General features: G+C 42.6%; 1 protein-coding gene across 1 annotated transcript in view; it reads left to right on the top strand.

The window, feature by feature from the left end:
- The window catches only part of CAMK1D (calcium/calmodulin-dependent protein kinase ID), a 656520-nt gene that overhangs the window by 564629 nt on the left and 74365 nt on the right, over positions 1–17526 (top strand). Inside the window, exon 6 of the mRNA XM_006873161.1 lies at positions 16534–16609. Coding sequence (XP_006873223.1) covers positions 16534–16609 — 76 coding nt within the window. The remainder of the gene's footprint in view (positions 1–16533; positions 16610–17526) is intronic.

Raw genomic sequence — 17526 nt, 5'->3', positions numbered from 1 at the left:
ATAGGCTTCCCTTTTCGCATGTAATGCTTAGGAGCTGTTATTGGCTCTTGTCTCAACAGTGGAATATTATGGGGTATGCGTATGGCTTGGATATATGGCCATGATTGCTGTCTCTTCTTGGGTAACATAGGGAGGAAAAAGCTCCTACCTCCAGGAAAGATGTGTGATCAAATGGACCAATAGCAGAAGCAATATAAAAGCAGAAATAAAAAACTACCACTTTTAAACAAAAATAAAACTGTGGCTGAGTGTGTTTGCATGGTAGAAGCCTCCAGCAGTGGGTGGGGGTGTCTGCTCGCTCAGGCCCCTCCTCTAATCACCACATGGAGGTACGTGGATAAATATTGAGAAGTTAATGGGAGAAAGATTGTCCACTGTTTTTGTCTCTGAAGGTCAGTTAGGTATCTATTTGTGCACAGCATAATTCTCAAGGTAGTTACATCCTTTTATGTTGGGGTTTTACAGATTATTTTATGGTTTGTCTATCAGGCCTGACGTGCCTGCTTTTTTCTTGCTATATAGGTCTGGGTAAGGGTCCTGCACAAGGAGCTCCAGTTGCGCAGTGGTCATGAATCTGGCCACGAACTGCAAAGTCATCAGCTCGAAACCACCAGCTGTTCTGCAGGAGAAAGACAAGGCACTCTGCTCCTGCATAGATTTATAGCCTCAGAAACCCGGCACAGGGTCTCCATGAGTCGTTACTGACTCCAAGGCACACAGCCACCAATCCTAGGGCTGCGACCTTAAGGCTGACATCAGAAGTAGCTGCCAAGCTCCCTCTCTCTGCACCGTGGGAAAACTGTGGGGTCAGTGCTGGACTTTTTTTTTGGGGGGGTAGGGGCAGTGGTGTGCACACCCACCTACCTGAAGGCATCTGGGCTGGGCAAAGAAGGCGCAACAGGGAAGAGGAGGAAAAAATGTGTAGAATCTCCCACACCTCCTTTTGAAGATGTCTCTGCACCACTTTGAGCGCTGGTTCCCTCTGCTGGTCTGGCTGTAGCTCCGCCCTCTGAACGCTGCCCGGGCTGGGTGGCCGCAGAGGGAGTCCCATGTCCAGAGGTTCCTAACTCACAGTATTTTCCTTTATATCATGGTTTTTCCACTAGCGAGTGTAGGAAACTGACATCCTGGACCTTATGGTAGATTCAGAGCTCTGGTGTTCTGTGAGCACAGTTTCTGTGGGTTTTCAATACCTCCCCCACGGAGCCTTTCCTACCTGGCTGTCTTCTGCCGCCCAAACCGGAAATCACACTCCCTGATAATGCTATTTCTTATAGTGTAGATCCCCATCTCCTCTTCTGTTGAACAATATGAAATGTACTCACATTCTTTTTCACAGTGGAATAACTCTGTGATGTAGTGGCAGGTGCCCTTAAAGATAGGAAGCTGAGACATAAGAAGAAAATGAATTCTCTGTGATTTATTGGCATAGCATCCAGCCTATCAGAGTGCCCTCTGATGTTGCCACTATATATCTATGTGTTCAATCTAGTACATTTTCAAGGATTCTCATGTAAGTTCAGTATTCTCTCCACTAGACCACCCGACTTTTCTGTTAGGCTACTTCCTGTTAAAGCCCCATTGCATTATCTAACTTTTCTAGCAAAGTCTGAGATGACAAAAGATAGAACTTGAGCCCTGTCATCCTGCCCTCCAGGATGCTCCAACCAACTCACTTCCTGCTGGTGGATGAGTGAAAACAGTCTAACTGAAGCCGTAATGTGCCTGTTTAAACACCGCCTAAAGCCAGACCACTAAAGGATGTTTCCATTCAGTCAACCATTTCATTTAATTCTCTCTCAATTAATTAGAAAATAGTTCTTTTTACCTCTCCTATCCATCTGCACTGGACTGCAAGGTTGGTTTGATCCAAAATGTCGGCAGTTCAAGCTCAACAGCTGCTCCTTGGAAACCCTATACAGGGTTGCTATGGGTCAGAACCAACTCGACGGCACTTTTACCCTGCTTATCATTCCTGTTCTCTCACTTTATAGTCTCCCCATCCTTTAACTATTGGAGGAAACGTGGATATATACCATTAGTGTTTCCAGAGATTTATTGAGAATATGCTAAGGTTGAAAATCAAGCTTCTCACATCTCGAAATGGTCATGTCTGCCTTGGGCTTGGCCTTGTCATCTTCCCAATGAAGGATTCTGAGGCTGGTGCCTGGTTCCTTCTGTATCTTGTGTCTACACTCAACACCCAGGAGAACAGGAGCACCAGAATGGTGGGCTGGCGTCAGATCTGCCTTCTTCACCCCATAAAGCTAGTGCCTAAAATGAGACCCATCTGTGGGAAGTTCCCCAGTAACTCATTACTTATTGACTGAATAAACATTCAGTTTCCACTGGTTCTGGATATCATATTTTGGCATCCAGGGCTGCTCCTCTCCTCTCTGACTGTTCTGTCCTGACTATTCCTCTTTCACCCACAGGAAGTGGTCATTCTTGGGTACTGAGATGGCTGGTAGAACAATATTGTTGTTATGGGCCATGAAATCAGTCCTGAATCATAGTGATCCTTTGTATAATAGAATGAAATACTACCCAGTCCTACACCAGCCTCATGCTCGTTATTGTATATGAGCCCATTGTTACAACCAATGTATTGGTACTTGTTAATGTTCTTCTTTCTTGCTTATCCTCTCCTTTACCAAGTATGATGGTCTCCTCTGATAGCATGTCCAAAGTATGTGAGATGATGTCTCACCATTCTGACTTCTAAGGAGTATTCTGGCTGTACTTTTTCTAAGGCACATTTGTTTGTTCTTCTGGCCATCCATGGTATAATCAATACTCTTTTTCAACAATGCTTTTTGTTGTTAAGTGCCGTCAAGTTGGTTCTGATTCATCGCAACCCTGGTGGGTTCGGACCACTGACCTTGCAGTTAGTCGTTCAGTGCTTATCCTACAGCACCACACCAGGACTCCACCAACAATAGATGAACAAATAACCATGAATATAATCTTAGTAACAGGACAAAGGCTCAAATTCCTTCACTCTCAGCGGAAACTCCTCTACCACACATTTTTGCAAGCTCAGGAAACGGGCTTTCATTTACTTTATAAGAGCATAAAGATTGGTTACTGCCACTCCCTGCTTCCCACCTCACAAGACAGCTGGTCTCTTAGTTACACTTGCTTAAGCCTTTTTCTTCTGCCTTCAGGAAGGAAAATCGTCAACTTAATTGTTACAAAAACAAGATGAAAGGTTTCTTTTTCTTTTTTTTATTCAACCTCTGGAGTATTTCCCTTTACCAGGAATACTTGATCTAAATCAATAAAATATAGTTTGGTTTAAAGAAGTTTTCCACAAAGTGGAATTTTCTATAAGTGGATTGGTAGTGAGTCTCACAGTAGTAAATTAAATCATTTAAAAATCTCAACCTACTGTTTTACTAAAAGGGGGCAAGTTAAGCCTGTGGCTCAGAAGGAGGACCATTCTATCCACAGAGAGATCTCTCACACTTTAGGGGTGCTCTCCTGAAACAGTGTGATTGACATGGAGATGAACTTCTATTTAGTTTTATAAACTAAATAAGGTTATAGAATAGTCTTTCTGTCAGGAATAGCAAAGAAAACAGAATAAATAACACCCAAGATCTGACCATGGAGGAGGTTATGAGAGATCTTTTAACAGATTTTTTTTTCTGCCCTTTAACCCAAAACCTAGTAATTCTAAAATCCCATTTGAGAAAAGGTTTTGAAAGGAGAACAATATGAATAACAAACACATAGGCTGTGGAGAATTTGGGCTGATTCTGCCTTGTTTAGCCCCAAAATGTATATCAGCAATCATCTGCTTATGGAAAGATACTTAACAACTGGTCTTGCTTTGTCTTAACATGTTGTTGTTAAGTGCCATAGAATCAATTCCAACTTACAGCGACCCTGTCTGTATAAGATTTCCCAGGAGCAGCTGGTAGGTTTTTGCCAACCTTGTGGCTTGCAGTCCAGGGCTGATCTGATTGTGACTGGGTAGTGTTTTGTTCTGTAGGATAAGCACTGTTCAAGCCCACCAGCTATGCCACAGGAGAAAGATGAAGCTTTCTGGTCCTGCAAAGATTTACAGCTTGGGAAACCCTATTTTTGTTATTAAGTGCCAGCGAGTTGGTTCCGACCCATAGCGACCCGCTATAGGGTTCCCAAGGAGCAGCTGGTAGATGTAAATCATTGACCTTGTGGTTAGCAGTCCAGTGACCATCCTACAGCGCCACACCAGGAGTCCTGGGAAATCCTATAGAGGGTTACTATGAGTCAGAAAAGACTTGACGGCACTTAACAACAAAAACACAGTGTTACTAAGTGAACACAGCACCTAACAACAATAATAGAAATAATAATATGCATGGTGACTAGTTTGGGTTCCATTGAATAAGCATCTGTTGTTGACCAATCTGATCTGTGGATTCCCTGAAAATACAAAGCGTATTGTGTGAGCAGTCTGGTATTGGACAATATGTCTTACACAGGTGTGAAAGGGTGAGTAAGGTAAAATAAGAGTGCCCAGGAGGTTATTACATTACAGAACTTCAGTGAGTGCCCTGGGAACTCAACTGTCATAGCCAGCACATGTCATCCAGACAGAGCAGCCCCACCTGTGGTGGTGGTGGTGGTGGTGTGCCGTGGAGTCAGTTCCGACTCATAGCAACCCTGTACAGGGTTTCCAAGGCTGTAAATCTTTATAGGAGCAGAAAGCCTCATTCATCTTTGTCCCATGGAACGGCTAGTAGTTTCGAACTGCTGACCTTGAGGTTAGCAACCCAGTTCGTAACCACTCTGCTACCAGAGCTCTCTACACCTTGACCGACTCTGATCAAACATACGAGGCAACTGGAAAGGAGCCCTGGTAGTACAGTGGTTACTAACCAAAATGTCAGTGGTTCAAACTCACTAGTCTCTCTGTGGGAGAAAGATGAGGCATCTGCTTTTGTAACCATGGGAATCCTGTAGGGGCAGTCTCCTCTGTCCTGTAGAGGCGCTATGAGTCAGAGTCAACTGGACAGCAGTAGGTTTGGTTTTGTTGTTAAGGGATGATCAGAAGGCTGGACCTGCTCCCTATCTTGCCTATGTCTTTTCCAGGTCCTCCATGAGTGTGTGTCTCTCTTTACCTTGTCATCCTCTGGGAAAATGTATGTGTTCTTCTCCACTTGAGCCAATTTCTGCTCTGTCATGTCTGTCCTTTTCTGCTCTGCCTGGGGGTGCTGGCATCGCAAACAAACCACAGGGCCTTTTAATGCCCATTGACCTTGTTAACAGGTCCACTTAGGTTCTGTGGATTCAAAGCATCCCTTTGTTAAAAGGTGGCCAGAGGCGTTCCCAGTAGCTCCCACTACACATGAATTCTACTGTGTACGATTAGAAGAGAATATTGTATTTCTTCTTGATGGAAGTTCTTTGAAATCTCCAGGCAGGATTAGGGCAGAGATGACTCTGAGAACCCTCATCACTTTCCCAGGCTCATGTTATTCCATCTTATCCTGGAAGCTCATTTGAATTCTGATACTTTGCAAACTGGATGCTGTGATTTTTCAGAAGTGCAGAAGAATTCTTGATGAGCGATGTAAGATTGATAACACAATACTTGGGAGTTTGGCTCATTTCAATATGAATTCACCACTACCACCACCAACAACAACAACTAGGTTGATTTCAGTTCATGGTGATCCCATGTGTATCAGAGTAGAACTGTGCTCTGTAAGGTTTTCAATGGTTGAATTTTCAGAAGTAGATTGCCAAGCCTTTCTTCCAAGGTGCCTCTGGGTGAACTCGAACCGCCAATCTCTCAGTAAGCTGTCAAGCACAATAAACCTTTGCCGCACCCAGGAACTCCTTCAATATGAATTGTAGTTATTGTTAGCAACCCACATATGCAGAGCAGAGCTACTTCATAGGCCTTTCAGGGCTGTGACCTTTGAAAGCAGATCACCAGAACTGTCTCCCAAGGCATCTCTGTTGTTATTAAGTGCCGTTGAGTCGATTCCAACCCATAGCGACCCTGTACAGGGTTTCCAAGGCTGTAAATCTTTATGGGAGCAGAAAGCCTCATCTTTCTCCCACAGAGCGGCTGGTAGTTTCGAACTGCTGGCCTTAAGGTTCACAGCCCGATTCGTAACCACTACGCTGCCAGGCATCTCTAGGTGGGCTGAATTGCCAACCTTTTGGCTGGTACTTGAGTGCTTAACCATTTGCACCATCTGGGGACTCCTGTTGTTGCTGGTGCTATTAGTTGCCTTCAAGTCGATTCCTACGCGCAGCCATCCCATGTGTTAATGTTGTGTTATCGAATTGGTTCTGACTCATAGCAGCCCTGTATAGGTTTTCAAGGAGTGGCTGGTAGGTTTGAACTGCCAACCTTGTGGTTAGGAGTTCAATGCTTATCCAACAGCCCACACCAGTGGCTTCTAAAAAGATTAGAGTTTGAAATAAACTCTCCGAACCCTGCATAGCACACCACAGTTGAAAGGAACTGAGAATGGTAGGATATTTTGTATACAGGGACAAGAGTTCAACAGGTTGTTGATACAGAGAGCACAAAAGGAAGAGATCAAGAGAACAAATACTCCAGCTGGTCTCATGGGTTCATCATGACTTCATCCCTACGTCAAATTATCAGGAGGGTTCTGAATATTGCCTGAGATTTTTCTTTTCAGGGATTGCTTTGAGATGAAATGTAGCTACTTAACAGGAGCAAGATCTTTTTCCAAGTTATGTTTCAAAGATTCACATCAGAAGTGAAATTTGAATTTATGCTATTAGTGTCATAATTTTTAAAGGATGTGTAGAACTGTAGGATAAATGCTGGACTGCAAACTGCAAGATTGGTGGTTCAAACCCACCAGCTGCTCTTTGGAATCCTTATACAGGGTCACTGTGAGTAGGAACACACTCAACAGCATTAACAAAAACAAAAGTTTAAGTTGGTGAGAGTGTTATTTCCAAATAATACTGCTTTTTTTTTTCTCTTTTTTAAAAGTTTTTATTGTGAATTGAGTGATAGTTTACATGGGAGAACATCAGCTTTACATCCAGCATATCGCATTTCATTGCAATAATTACAATCCCCTCCACGCATCATCATTCAACAGCATTTGCTTCCATTCCCTCTGTTAGTTGTTTTTTTTGTTTGGTTGGGTTTTTTTTGGTGTTTTTTTAGGGGGCGTTAGGGACATGTACACCAAAGCACTCAGGAATATATATATAAACATTCAAACAACCAAAGGGTACACTCTGCACACCAACCTCCCAGTCGCCAGCACACAGCCCCTCTCCCTCCTTGAGGCTAGAGTCCCCAGCCGCTCTGTCACTCCATGTCAATGTCTCTGCTTCCATCTCTGGCATCACTGCTTCTCTGGATAGGGTCCCACACTCCTCTCTTCTCCATTGATGGTCCCAGGGTTCTTAGCTCCTGGACTGCAAGATCAACCACTCCCCTCCTTTTGTTACAAAATGTCTACATTTACATTTGCAATGTTCACAATCAGTCCTGATAGAAATTACTCACTATGGAACCACAAGAGTCTTATCCCCATCTCCTTTCACCAGCCCCATATAGACAGGTTGGAAACCACTCAGTGGAGAGTCTACCTTCCCCTTCACCCTCTGATACTAAGTTCCTTCTTAAAAACTTGTAAGCCGGTCACTTCGTGCCTTTGTAGCTCCCACCACTTTGGGAAGCCAATGTCTAAGTTGCCCATCCCTGTCAACCCTGGGTACAGAGGGGGTTGAAATGATCCTTGCTGTAAAGATTCGTTCCCTGTTTTAAGCTACTACATCTGTAAATATAGGTCAAGTTTATCAAATTGTAGTGGATTACACTTTTTTTTTTCCTCTTCGTTCTTCCTCTAGTCAAGTTCTGATCATCTAGCCATTGAAGGTAGGTCACATGGGTACTATCTGCAAGTATGGGTGTTCTTGTGCATCTCCCCTCACTTCATCTCAGTCTCTGCTCTAGTCCTCTGTGGCTATATCCATGTCCATGGGCTGAGGAGTCCCCAGGTCTCACTATACTGCTGGCCAACCAGGTCTCAATCCAGGTTGACAAGAGTCTTTGGAACGTGGTCAGACTTAGCCCACAGCTTCATGGCTGTTTTACTCCCACTTCCTCTTATCAATAGACCCAACATGGTTACCAACAAGATTACATGCTTGTTCGTGTATTCCCTTTGAGTTTCATTCGTGGAAGGGGGTTTGCCCTGAGGGGACTTGATTGCTGCCATGATGGCTTCCCAGAAAACAACTTGGTTGTTCGTGTAGTAGTCAGTTGGACTGCCATTATTGTTTTTTCTTTTTCCTACTGGTCTTTCCTTCAAGAAGTAGCTTCTGTTCCTCTAGCTACTCCAGTCTGGTCTGCTTGTCTTTTCAAGTGGAAATTTCCCACCTCAGAAGATCCTGGATGGGGTTCAGGATTTCACCTAAGGTTTTACACACTGCAGAGGCTCCACAGAAAGCCTCTTTCACTGGGCAAGTTCTAGCTCCATTTTAGGTATTCCAATCAGTTTTAGGACTTACAAGCTTTCTATAGTGATATTTCTGGCTATTCCTTTCTCTTCCCCTCGAGTGTCTATTTTACACTAGTAGGCAAGGGAAACCAAGATTCATAAGACAGTCAAGCATCTTAACCTATTTCCCCTCTTTCACCCATTCAAATCTGCTGCACAAGACCTTTTTAAAGTGTTGTAAGAGCCAAGATGTCAGCTAAGGACTAAGGTTCGCCTGACCCAAGCCATGTATTTTCAATAATGTCATATGCAAGCGAAAGCTGGACAATGAATAAGGAAGACCACAGAAGAATTGATGCATTTGAGTTATAGTGTTAGAGGAGAATATTGAAAGTGCCATGGGCTGCCAAAAGAACCAATAGATTTGTTTTGGAAAAGTGGAGCCAGAGTGCTCCTTGGAGACCAAGATAGCCAAATTTCATCTCTCATACTTGGGACATATCGTCAGGAGGGACCAGTCACTGGAGGAGAATATCATGTTTGGTAAGGTGGAGGGTCAGAGAAAAAGAGGAAGATGGATTGGCCAAGTGGCAGCACCAATGGACTCAAGTGTGGCAACAGTAATGAGGTTGGCCCAGGATTGGGCAGTGTTTCGTTCTGCTGTGCATACAGTTGCTATGGGTTGGTACTGACTGGATGGCACCTAACAACAACAGCAACAACAACACATTCAAACTATTCCTCAATCCCTGTATCCCAGGGCCCTGTTGTTTCAAGGTTGAACATACATCACTATTTATGTCTGTCCCATTTAGCCCATACAGACCTGCCAAAATGTTCTCCTATCTGTGTATAATACTGCTTTTTATTTTTTATTGTTGCAATAAATTTCTATTTTCAATCTCTGCATTTTGTTTCCAAATGCAATTGAGATCTCAAAGGAAAGCAAACAGTTCAAAACAAACATTTGTTTGTTCTTATTGTTATAACTCAGATCAGAAACAATCCACAAAAGAACTAGAAATGTTTAGTCCAAGCATATAAATGCCCACCTACAGTATTACTGGACAGCTCTGGTAGCGTAGTGATTATGAATCGGGCTGCTAATCTCACAGTCAGCAGTTCAAAACCACCAGCTGTTCTGTGGGAGAAAGATGAGGCTTTCTGCTCTCGTAAAGATTTACAGCCTTGGAACTGACTCCACAGCACATAACAACACCAGTAACAGTATTTCTACCCTGATATTGATTTGTTAATTATTTATAATGTTTTCCTTACCACCCATCTTATACCACATCCAAGCCAGAAACCTTTATTTAAAAAACACACACACAAAAGGCAGCCTTTTCAAGTTATCATTTGAACATCTCATTTTTTTAATGATATAAACAAAGTTTGCAGTTTTAATAATTTAAACATCGGAGGTACCATCTAAGTTTTGTGCTACATAAAAATCAGCCACTTAACTTTTCAACTCTATGCAGTACCTTGTACAAGTCTCCAAAAGTTGGTGAATTCACCAGGTGGTGGAAGGTGAAATGTGTGATGTGTAAGTGACCACATGGTGTGATTTCTAGAGAGAACCTATGTTCTTTAATTTCTCATTTTCTGAGCAATGGATGGTGGTCAGTATGTTCCCCTTTTTTCAGATGATGAAGATGAGAAAGAGGGTGGATTTTGTTCTTGAAAAGACTCCTCCCTCCCATGGTTTACCAGCTAGAACTGTCAGGATGTTGAGCTCATAAATAAAGAGTATTCTTCCTTTGAATAGCACCAGCTTTCCAGTGCCCTGGTCTCTTATCCCCCCTGTGAAGATCATGACCTTTTTTTCCCACCACTCTTCTGTCAGTTTGTGGTACTGTGGTGGCTTACATGTTGCTGTGATGCTGGAAGCTATGCCACCATTTCAAACACCAATAAAGTTACCTATGGTGGACAGGTTTCAGCAGCGCTTCCAGACTAAGAAGAAAGACCTGGCAATCTGCTTCTGAAGATGAGTTGATGAAAGCCTCATGACATAGCATTGTCCAGTACAGTGCTGGGCAGTGTGTCTCCGAGGATGGAAGATGCTCAGACTGCATAGTGACCACAACAATGGACTCAAATAGACCTATGATCGTGAAGATGGTGTAGAAACCAGTCAACATTTCAGTTTGTCGTGCACAGAGAAGGTAGTAAATTCGAACAACTAATGTTTGGTTAGTAGCCAAGAGCTTTAACCACCAGGGTTCCTTTCTGATTGTCCAGTAGGCTTGGCCAGAGTCTGCCTTTTCAAGGTGCAGAGAATGGGGATGGGGTGGGGACAACTCAGTCTGGTTGATAGGTATTAGACGTGACAGTTGAGTTCCCAAGGCACTCACCAAAATCCTGTAGCCCATTGGCCTCCTGTGCACTCCTACCATACATTTTATGTATCCTTTCACTAATGTGGGACTCACATTGTCAAATACCAGACTGCCCACACAGCTGACTCAATGCCACCTAACAACAACAAAGACAGTGACTTGGGAAATCAACCCAATCTTTGTGTATCAACTGTGGAAGCAGCTTCTTGGAGGTGCCTACAGCTTCCTTTTCTATGCTTCTTCCCCATGGGTCTGTCTCATTGGCATCCGCTCTGATCTTGCCCTGAGCTCCCAGTGCCTCTGCACCGTTTGATGGCTTGTTGTGTGCTGTGGCTGGGCCAGCCAGGGCTCACCATCTGAGGAATGCTGCAACCTTCTTTGGAAACAAGGTCCTCAACCTCAGCAGCTTGGATTGTGTTCATGACATTCTGCCGACAGCTGGACTGGGAGGGAACACCAGGTCAGGTGTTGTTCTATGAGCTTTCTCTGCCTCTTTTGAACTTTCCATCAAGCCACAAAGATGGCCCATGAGGCTCAAAAATATTTTCCTTGCTAATGCAGTCACCTCACACAGTCTGTGTCTGTGTGGCAGCTCAGACAGGAGTGTCTGCTTGGGGAGCACTTTCTTAAATCAGGAAGACATTTACTGTGCTAAATGGCTCTCTTTTGCCAGTTTCCATAAGAGAAGAACCTGAGAAATATGCTGTTAGCAATTAGGGGAAAAATAAAGCATCAGTGCAGCCAGTTCACAATTACCTGAGGGATCCTTCTCCACTTTATGAGCTCCTTAGCCTTATAATTGTTTCTCCTTTTGCTACCTCCCTTGACGGTGAGCATAGAAAAGGAAGGATATGCATATCTATTTACAGGATAAGCACTGGACTGCTAATCACACGGTCAGCGGTTCACACCCACCAGCCACTTTTCTGAAACCCAATACAGGATTGCTATGAGACAGAACTGATTCCGTGGCACTTAACAACAACATTTTTTTAAAAAATTGAAAGTTTGATAAGTTTGAGAGAGTGGAGAAAGAAGAACAAATAGGAGGCCTCACTTCCTGATCTCAACAGTGACAGTTATCAAAACAGCCTAGTACTGATACACTGAAAGACACATAGATCAATGGAACAGAATTGAGAACCCATAAACCCATGTTCAAATAATCTTTGACAAAGGATCAAAACACATTAAACAGGGAAGAGATCGTCTCTTCAACAAATGGTGCTGGCAAAACTGGAAATCCATTTGCAGAAGAATGAAACAAGACCTATATCTCACACCATTATACAAACACAAACTCAATGTGGATTAAAGACCTAACTGTGAAACCTAGAGCTGGAAAGATCATCAATGAAAAAACAGGGACAAACTTAGAGACTCTGATACTTGGCATAAACACACTAACAAACATAACTGAAAACATATAAACTATAAAAGACAAAATATATGAACTGGGACCTCCTAAAAATTAGACATTTATATGCATCAAAAGATTTCACTGAAAGAGTAAAATGAGAGCCCACAGGCTAGAAAACATTTTTTGGCAGTGACATATCAGACAAGGAACTCTTCTGATTTGTAAAATTTATAGAATACCTCAACACCTCAGCAAGAAGACAAATAATTCAATTTAAAAAATGAGAAGAGGACATGAACAGACACTTCACCAAAGAAGACATTCAGGTGACCAACAGATATATGAAGAAATTCTCATAATCATTAGTTATTTTGTTGTTAAATGTCATTGAATTGGGTTCTGACCCATAACCACCCTGTATAGGGTTTCCAAGGAGCAGCTAGTGAGCTTGAACTGCTGACCTTGCAGTTCAAACCAATTTCACAACGCCTACAAATCAAAACAACAATGAGATTTCATCTTACCCCAGCATTATAGTGACAATTTAAGGATCCCCTGAAGGTCAGACAACTAGTTGGTGGTGTATGCTGTTGAGTGGGTTCTAACTCATAGTGACCTTGTATAGCGTTTCTGGGGAGTAGCTGGAGCTCTTCAAAGCTTAAGTGCTTAGACAGTCCCATGACCACACAGCAGCCAGTGCTAGGTCCTAGTAGGAAGTTGGGGTTGCAAAGTCTGAGAATTAGTAAGTACTTACTGAAGATGACAGCTGGTAGGAAAATGTGCTGACCTAAGAGAAGAGCTGGATGGACACAGTGACTGCAACAGTGGAATCAAACGTAAGAATGGTTGTGAGGTGGGCACAGGACCAGACAGTGTTTCCTTCTGTTGTACATAGGGTCACTGAGTTGGAATTGACTCATGCCACCAAACAACAGCAAGAGGAGAGCACTTTGAAAACTAAGCTCATATTCTTCCCAACTGTGCCCAAGTTTCACCTAGAAATCCCTCTTCAATTTTTTTGGCTTGCCTATGTATGTTCTCATTCAGTGACGTACACCCCAGTTTGAGCTGTCTCTCCTTCCTTTGAATTCCTAAAGAATGTCATATCTTTATCCCTAATGGTCATTAATAACTGCTCACAGAGTCCTTTCCTCTAAATATGGGAACCCATCACTTCAACTGCTTTGGCAGTAGATTCTTCAGGGACAGAGGTCTTTTCTTCTAGAAGCCATTTCTTCAGAAATTCTCCAAATTCTCCTGAGCCTATCAGAGCCCAAGTCAAGTCCAAGTTCCTTTAGGAAGACTGATGTGAATACTCCTAACCGTATACTTACATCTTCCTTCTCTACATCCCTTTTATATTTTCAATTAGTAACGTCTGCTTAATTGTTTGATGCAACTTGTTTGTGTCTTCCAAATAATAACTTCAGATTCTTTAAGCTAATGGCCCAAAATTGACTTCCTCTGAATTTCTTGCAAGATTTTGGGGAAAGGTGTTCATTTTCCTGCAAATGATGATGAATGAATTGCATGCATACCTGCATGAATGAATGGATTTTTCTCTATGAATGCATAACAACATGGCATTTATCATTTCTCCCCTGGCATTTCAGTGGGCTTAGGGACTTTCTATTAGCGTAGTGGTTATGAATCAGGCTGCGAACCTTAAGGCCAGCAGTTCGAAACTATCAGCCGCTCTGCAGGAGAAAGATGAGGTGTTCTACTCCTGTAAAGATTTACATCCTCGGAAACCCTGTACAGGGTCGCTATGGGTCGGAACTGACTCGACGGCACTTAACAACAACAACAACAGGGACTTTCTATTAGATAATCACTGCACAAATGATTTCTCTAACTCTCAACCATCATTTAAAACGTCACATTTACAGAGAATGACTGTTTGCAGAAACTTCTTTCCTTCTCTCTAGAAAACCCAGCCTCTTAACTTCTGCCACTTCTGCCAGAGAATCTGCCCTGAGAATCACTGATAAAAGTGATTGAAAATACAAAGTGCCATATAAATGCTAACTGAGGCTTTAATGAAACAGTAATGATAACTGTTTGCTGATAAACATCACTTTCAAGCCCTGAGAAGATATTTTGCAGGGAGAGGGGGAGCAGAATGTGTCCTGTGCTTGTCCCTGGACCATGCAACACTCTGAGTCACTGAGTTCTGCCTCCATTTGGACACATTTATTTCAATGATCCTGGAATAGTACTGGAATGTAAAATTACTGTCATCACCCACACTGTAGAAAGCAATGTGCTGCCAAGTAATCCATTTCCTGATAATTGCCAAGGTTACTTCACTCAAGCTGATCGTTTAGAAAATAAATGGATTTAGGAGGGAATTTAAAAATGAAATGTTTGGGAGAGTCGGAGACTGAAACCTGAAATGAGATCTGAGGATTATCTGTACGTTGTTTTTCTCACTCTCATAACCAGAGACCATCAACAATAGTTCATATCCTTTCCTATTCTTGCTCGGGAAAATATGTATCTCTAGCAGAATGGCAGAATTTCTCTGATACTTTTTCTGACAATCTGAATGTACACTCTCCTTCTAGTGGAAGGAAGAGGGGACAGGGTGAGATCGGCCTGGGCTTAAGTCCCAACTCTTCTTTATTTACCAGAAAGACGTTGGACAAGTTACTTAACTTCTCTGAGGCTCATTTTCCTTATCTATAAGGTGCATATGGAATCCCTGGATTGGAGGTTTGAGTCCACCCAGAGACACCTTGCAAGGAAAGCCTGGAGCTCTATTTAAAAAACAAACAAACAGAACCCCAGCCATTGAAAATCCTATGGAGCACAGTTTCATGGGGTCCCCATGAATGGGAACTGACTCAATGGCAATTGTTGTAAGTTGCAGATAATGGTAATGGCCAGAGTTTCTCCTGGTCAGCATCACATTAGAAAATGTTTATAAGGCCCCAACTCCGAGAAGGCTCTTAGTTCCAGTTAGGTTCTTTCAGAGAGAAAGTTGGTGTAGGTTCTTGCCCCAAAGCCTGACCCTGCCACCTTCCTGCTGGATAACATTGGAAAAATTACTTGGCCTCTCTGTTACCATTGTTACCTCACTTTAACATAGGGATGATGATGATGATGATGATGATGAGCTTCTCCCCAGCCCCTGGGTTGTTAGGGTGAGTGAGTTAATGAATCCATGATACTACCTAAGTGTTTTACAAGCTATAATCGTTTTTTAAAAGAGTATTTCTTATACCCTTTTAATATCTCTGGAAAGTCTACCTTTTTGTCATTGTTAAGTGCCATTGTGTTGATTCCAACTCATAGCGACCCTGTATGGGTTTCTGAAGAGCGACTGGTGAGTTTGAACTGCCGACCTTGTGGTTCAAACCAACCTTGCAGTCCAGTGCTTATCCTATAGTGCCACCCCAAGACTCCAGTGTCTATGCCAAAAATATTTTAATCACCTGTTTTAGAATAAAAAGGAACTTTTAAATTGTGAATAAGATTTTATGTCTTTTCTTATATTTATTTACTTTTTGCACAAATATTATTGAGTGTCAGCTGTGCCTGGAGTGGCTATATAAGCTGAACATTGATAACCACAAGATTGGCAGTTCAAACCACCACCCATCTGTGGAAGCACTATACAGGGTCACTATGAGTTGGGACTGACTTGACGGTACTTAACAATAAACAACTGTGCTGTGCACATGACCCTGGACTGAAACCACAAGGTCAGGAAAAGGGAGTGCAAGAATTGTACAAAATAAGTCTCAAACCTCCATTCCTAAGGTGGGATGACTTGATGAATAGTAGTTTAGGAACAAGAAAATGAGATTAAATAGCACTTTTCCTGTTTTACAGGTAAGAAAATGAAATGACAGTTCTGACCGATAACCTACCCTAAACCTTAGAGAATGAACTAAGAACAAGCTTAGTGTAAAATTCTCAAAGAGCCGATTTTAGTTCCAGTCTCTACTGGATTGAAAACTCCACAAAGGCAGATTGAGGAACACCTAGCACCCTCCAGCACCCAACACTCGACAGCACCTAGCACTGCCTTACACAGGCCAGAAATGGGTCTTTGAGTTAAACTGAGATACGAAGCCTTATACCCCATATTACCTATTTCTACCTCATCTGGTGTGAGCTGTGGACACAACAACCATATATGATAGACATCTATGAAGTATTGATTCCTTTTGATTGGTGATTTCCAGTTAAACACACACACAGTATTCTTTTTTTTCTGATTAGAAAAGTTAACAAATAAAGGGAGTCTTATCTGCCTACTCACATTTTAGACTCCCAGAATGATCTGTCCCAGTAGCACACAGAAAAGGAAACTAAGAATTGTCCTATGTCTTGGGCATTTCAGTTAACAAGTGTGTGTCTCTCCTGTACCATTTCACAGCTCCCGAGGTCCTCGCCCAGAAACCTTACAGCAAAGCTGTTGACTGCTGGTCCATTGGAGTGATTGCCTACATCTTGTAAGTATTTGCCATCTTGGTTTGTGATACAAACTGCTATGAAACTATTCAGCTAGTTCTAAAACAGGGGTGGGGAACCTTTTTTTCTGCCAAAATTTGTAACATCATTTGTGGGCCATACCAAATTATCTACTTAAAGATTAGCCTGTTACATCGGGTCAGAGATTCAAATTACCCTAGTGTGATGGCTCCGTGGAAACCCTATACAGGGTTGCAGTGAGTCAGAACTGACTTGATGGCACATACAATGTGATGGCTGGACCTGCGGCCAGACCAACTGATTTTGTGCGTCTTATACGGCCCGCAGGCTGGACATTCCCTACCCCTGTTCTAAAAGAACTCACAATAAGAAAAAATATAATGAGACTAGAAACAACCTTTGGAGTCCTCAGGTGACCATCCAGATCCACAGCAGGGCGGTTGTAGGACATGGACGGACCCCTTGCAGTTGTTTGAGGAGGATCCAGTTTGGGTTTTGTTGCTATGGCTTTTGTTTTTGCTTTAAATCACTATAAAGTTATTTTAACAATGTAATTTCTGTTAGCATTTATATTTTTAAAAGCTTATATGGTGATGCTGTAGGATAGGCACTGGACTGTGAAATACAATGTTGGCAGTTTAAACCTATATAGGGTAGCTATGAGTCAATGTTGACTAGGCGACAGTGGGTTATTATGAAACATACTTTCAGGATGGACTTAGGCCAACTAGTTTATCAAATTGAGGAAATGAATTTCCCCTCCTCATCTTCCCCAATGAAGGATGTGTTCTCTGGCAGGCAGAGGCCCTGCACACAATGAAAACCTAGAGTGCTGTGATCAGAGGAAGGTCTGACAGTACGTGGCTTCCGGTTCTCCTCCGGGAGTGCTGGAAACCTTTCCTTTGAATTGGCTCATTATCTCTGGCACAGACAGCTG

This window comes from Chrysochloris asiatica, unplaced genomic scaffold (assembly GCF_000296735.1).
Source record: "Chrysochloris asiatica unplaced genomic scaffold, ChrAsi1.0 scaffold00226, whole genome shotgun sequence".
NCBI lineage: Eukaryota > Metazoa > Chordata > Mammalia > Afrosoricida > Chrysochloridae > Chrysochloris > Chrysochloris asiatica.
Note: the sequence above shows the minus strand (reverse complement) of the source record. Positions and strands in the feature narration are given on the sequence as shown.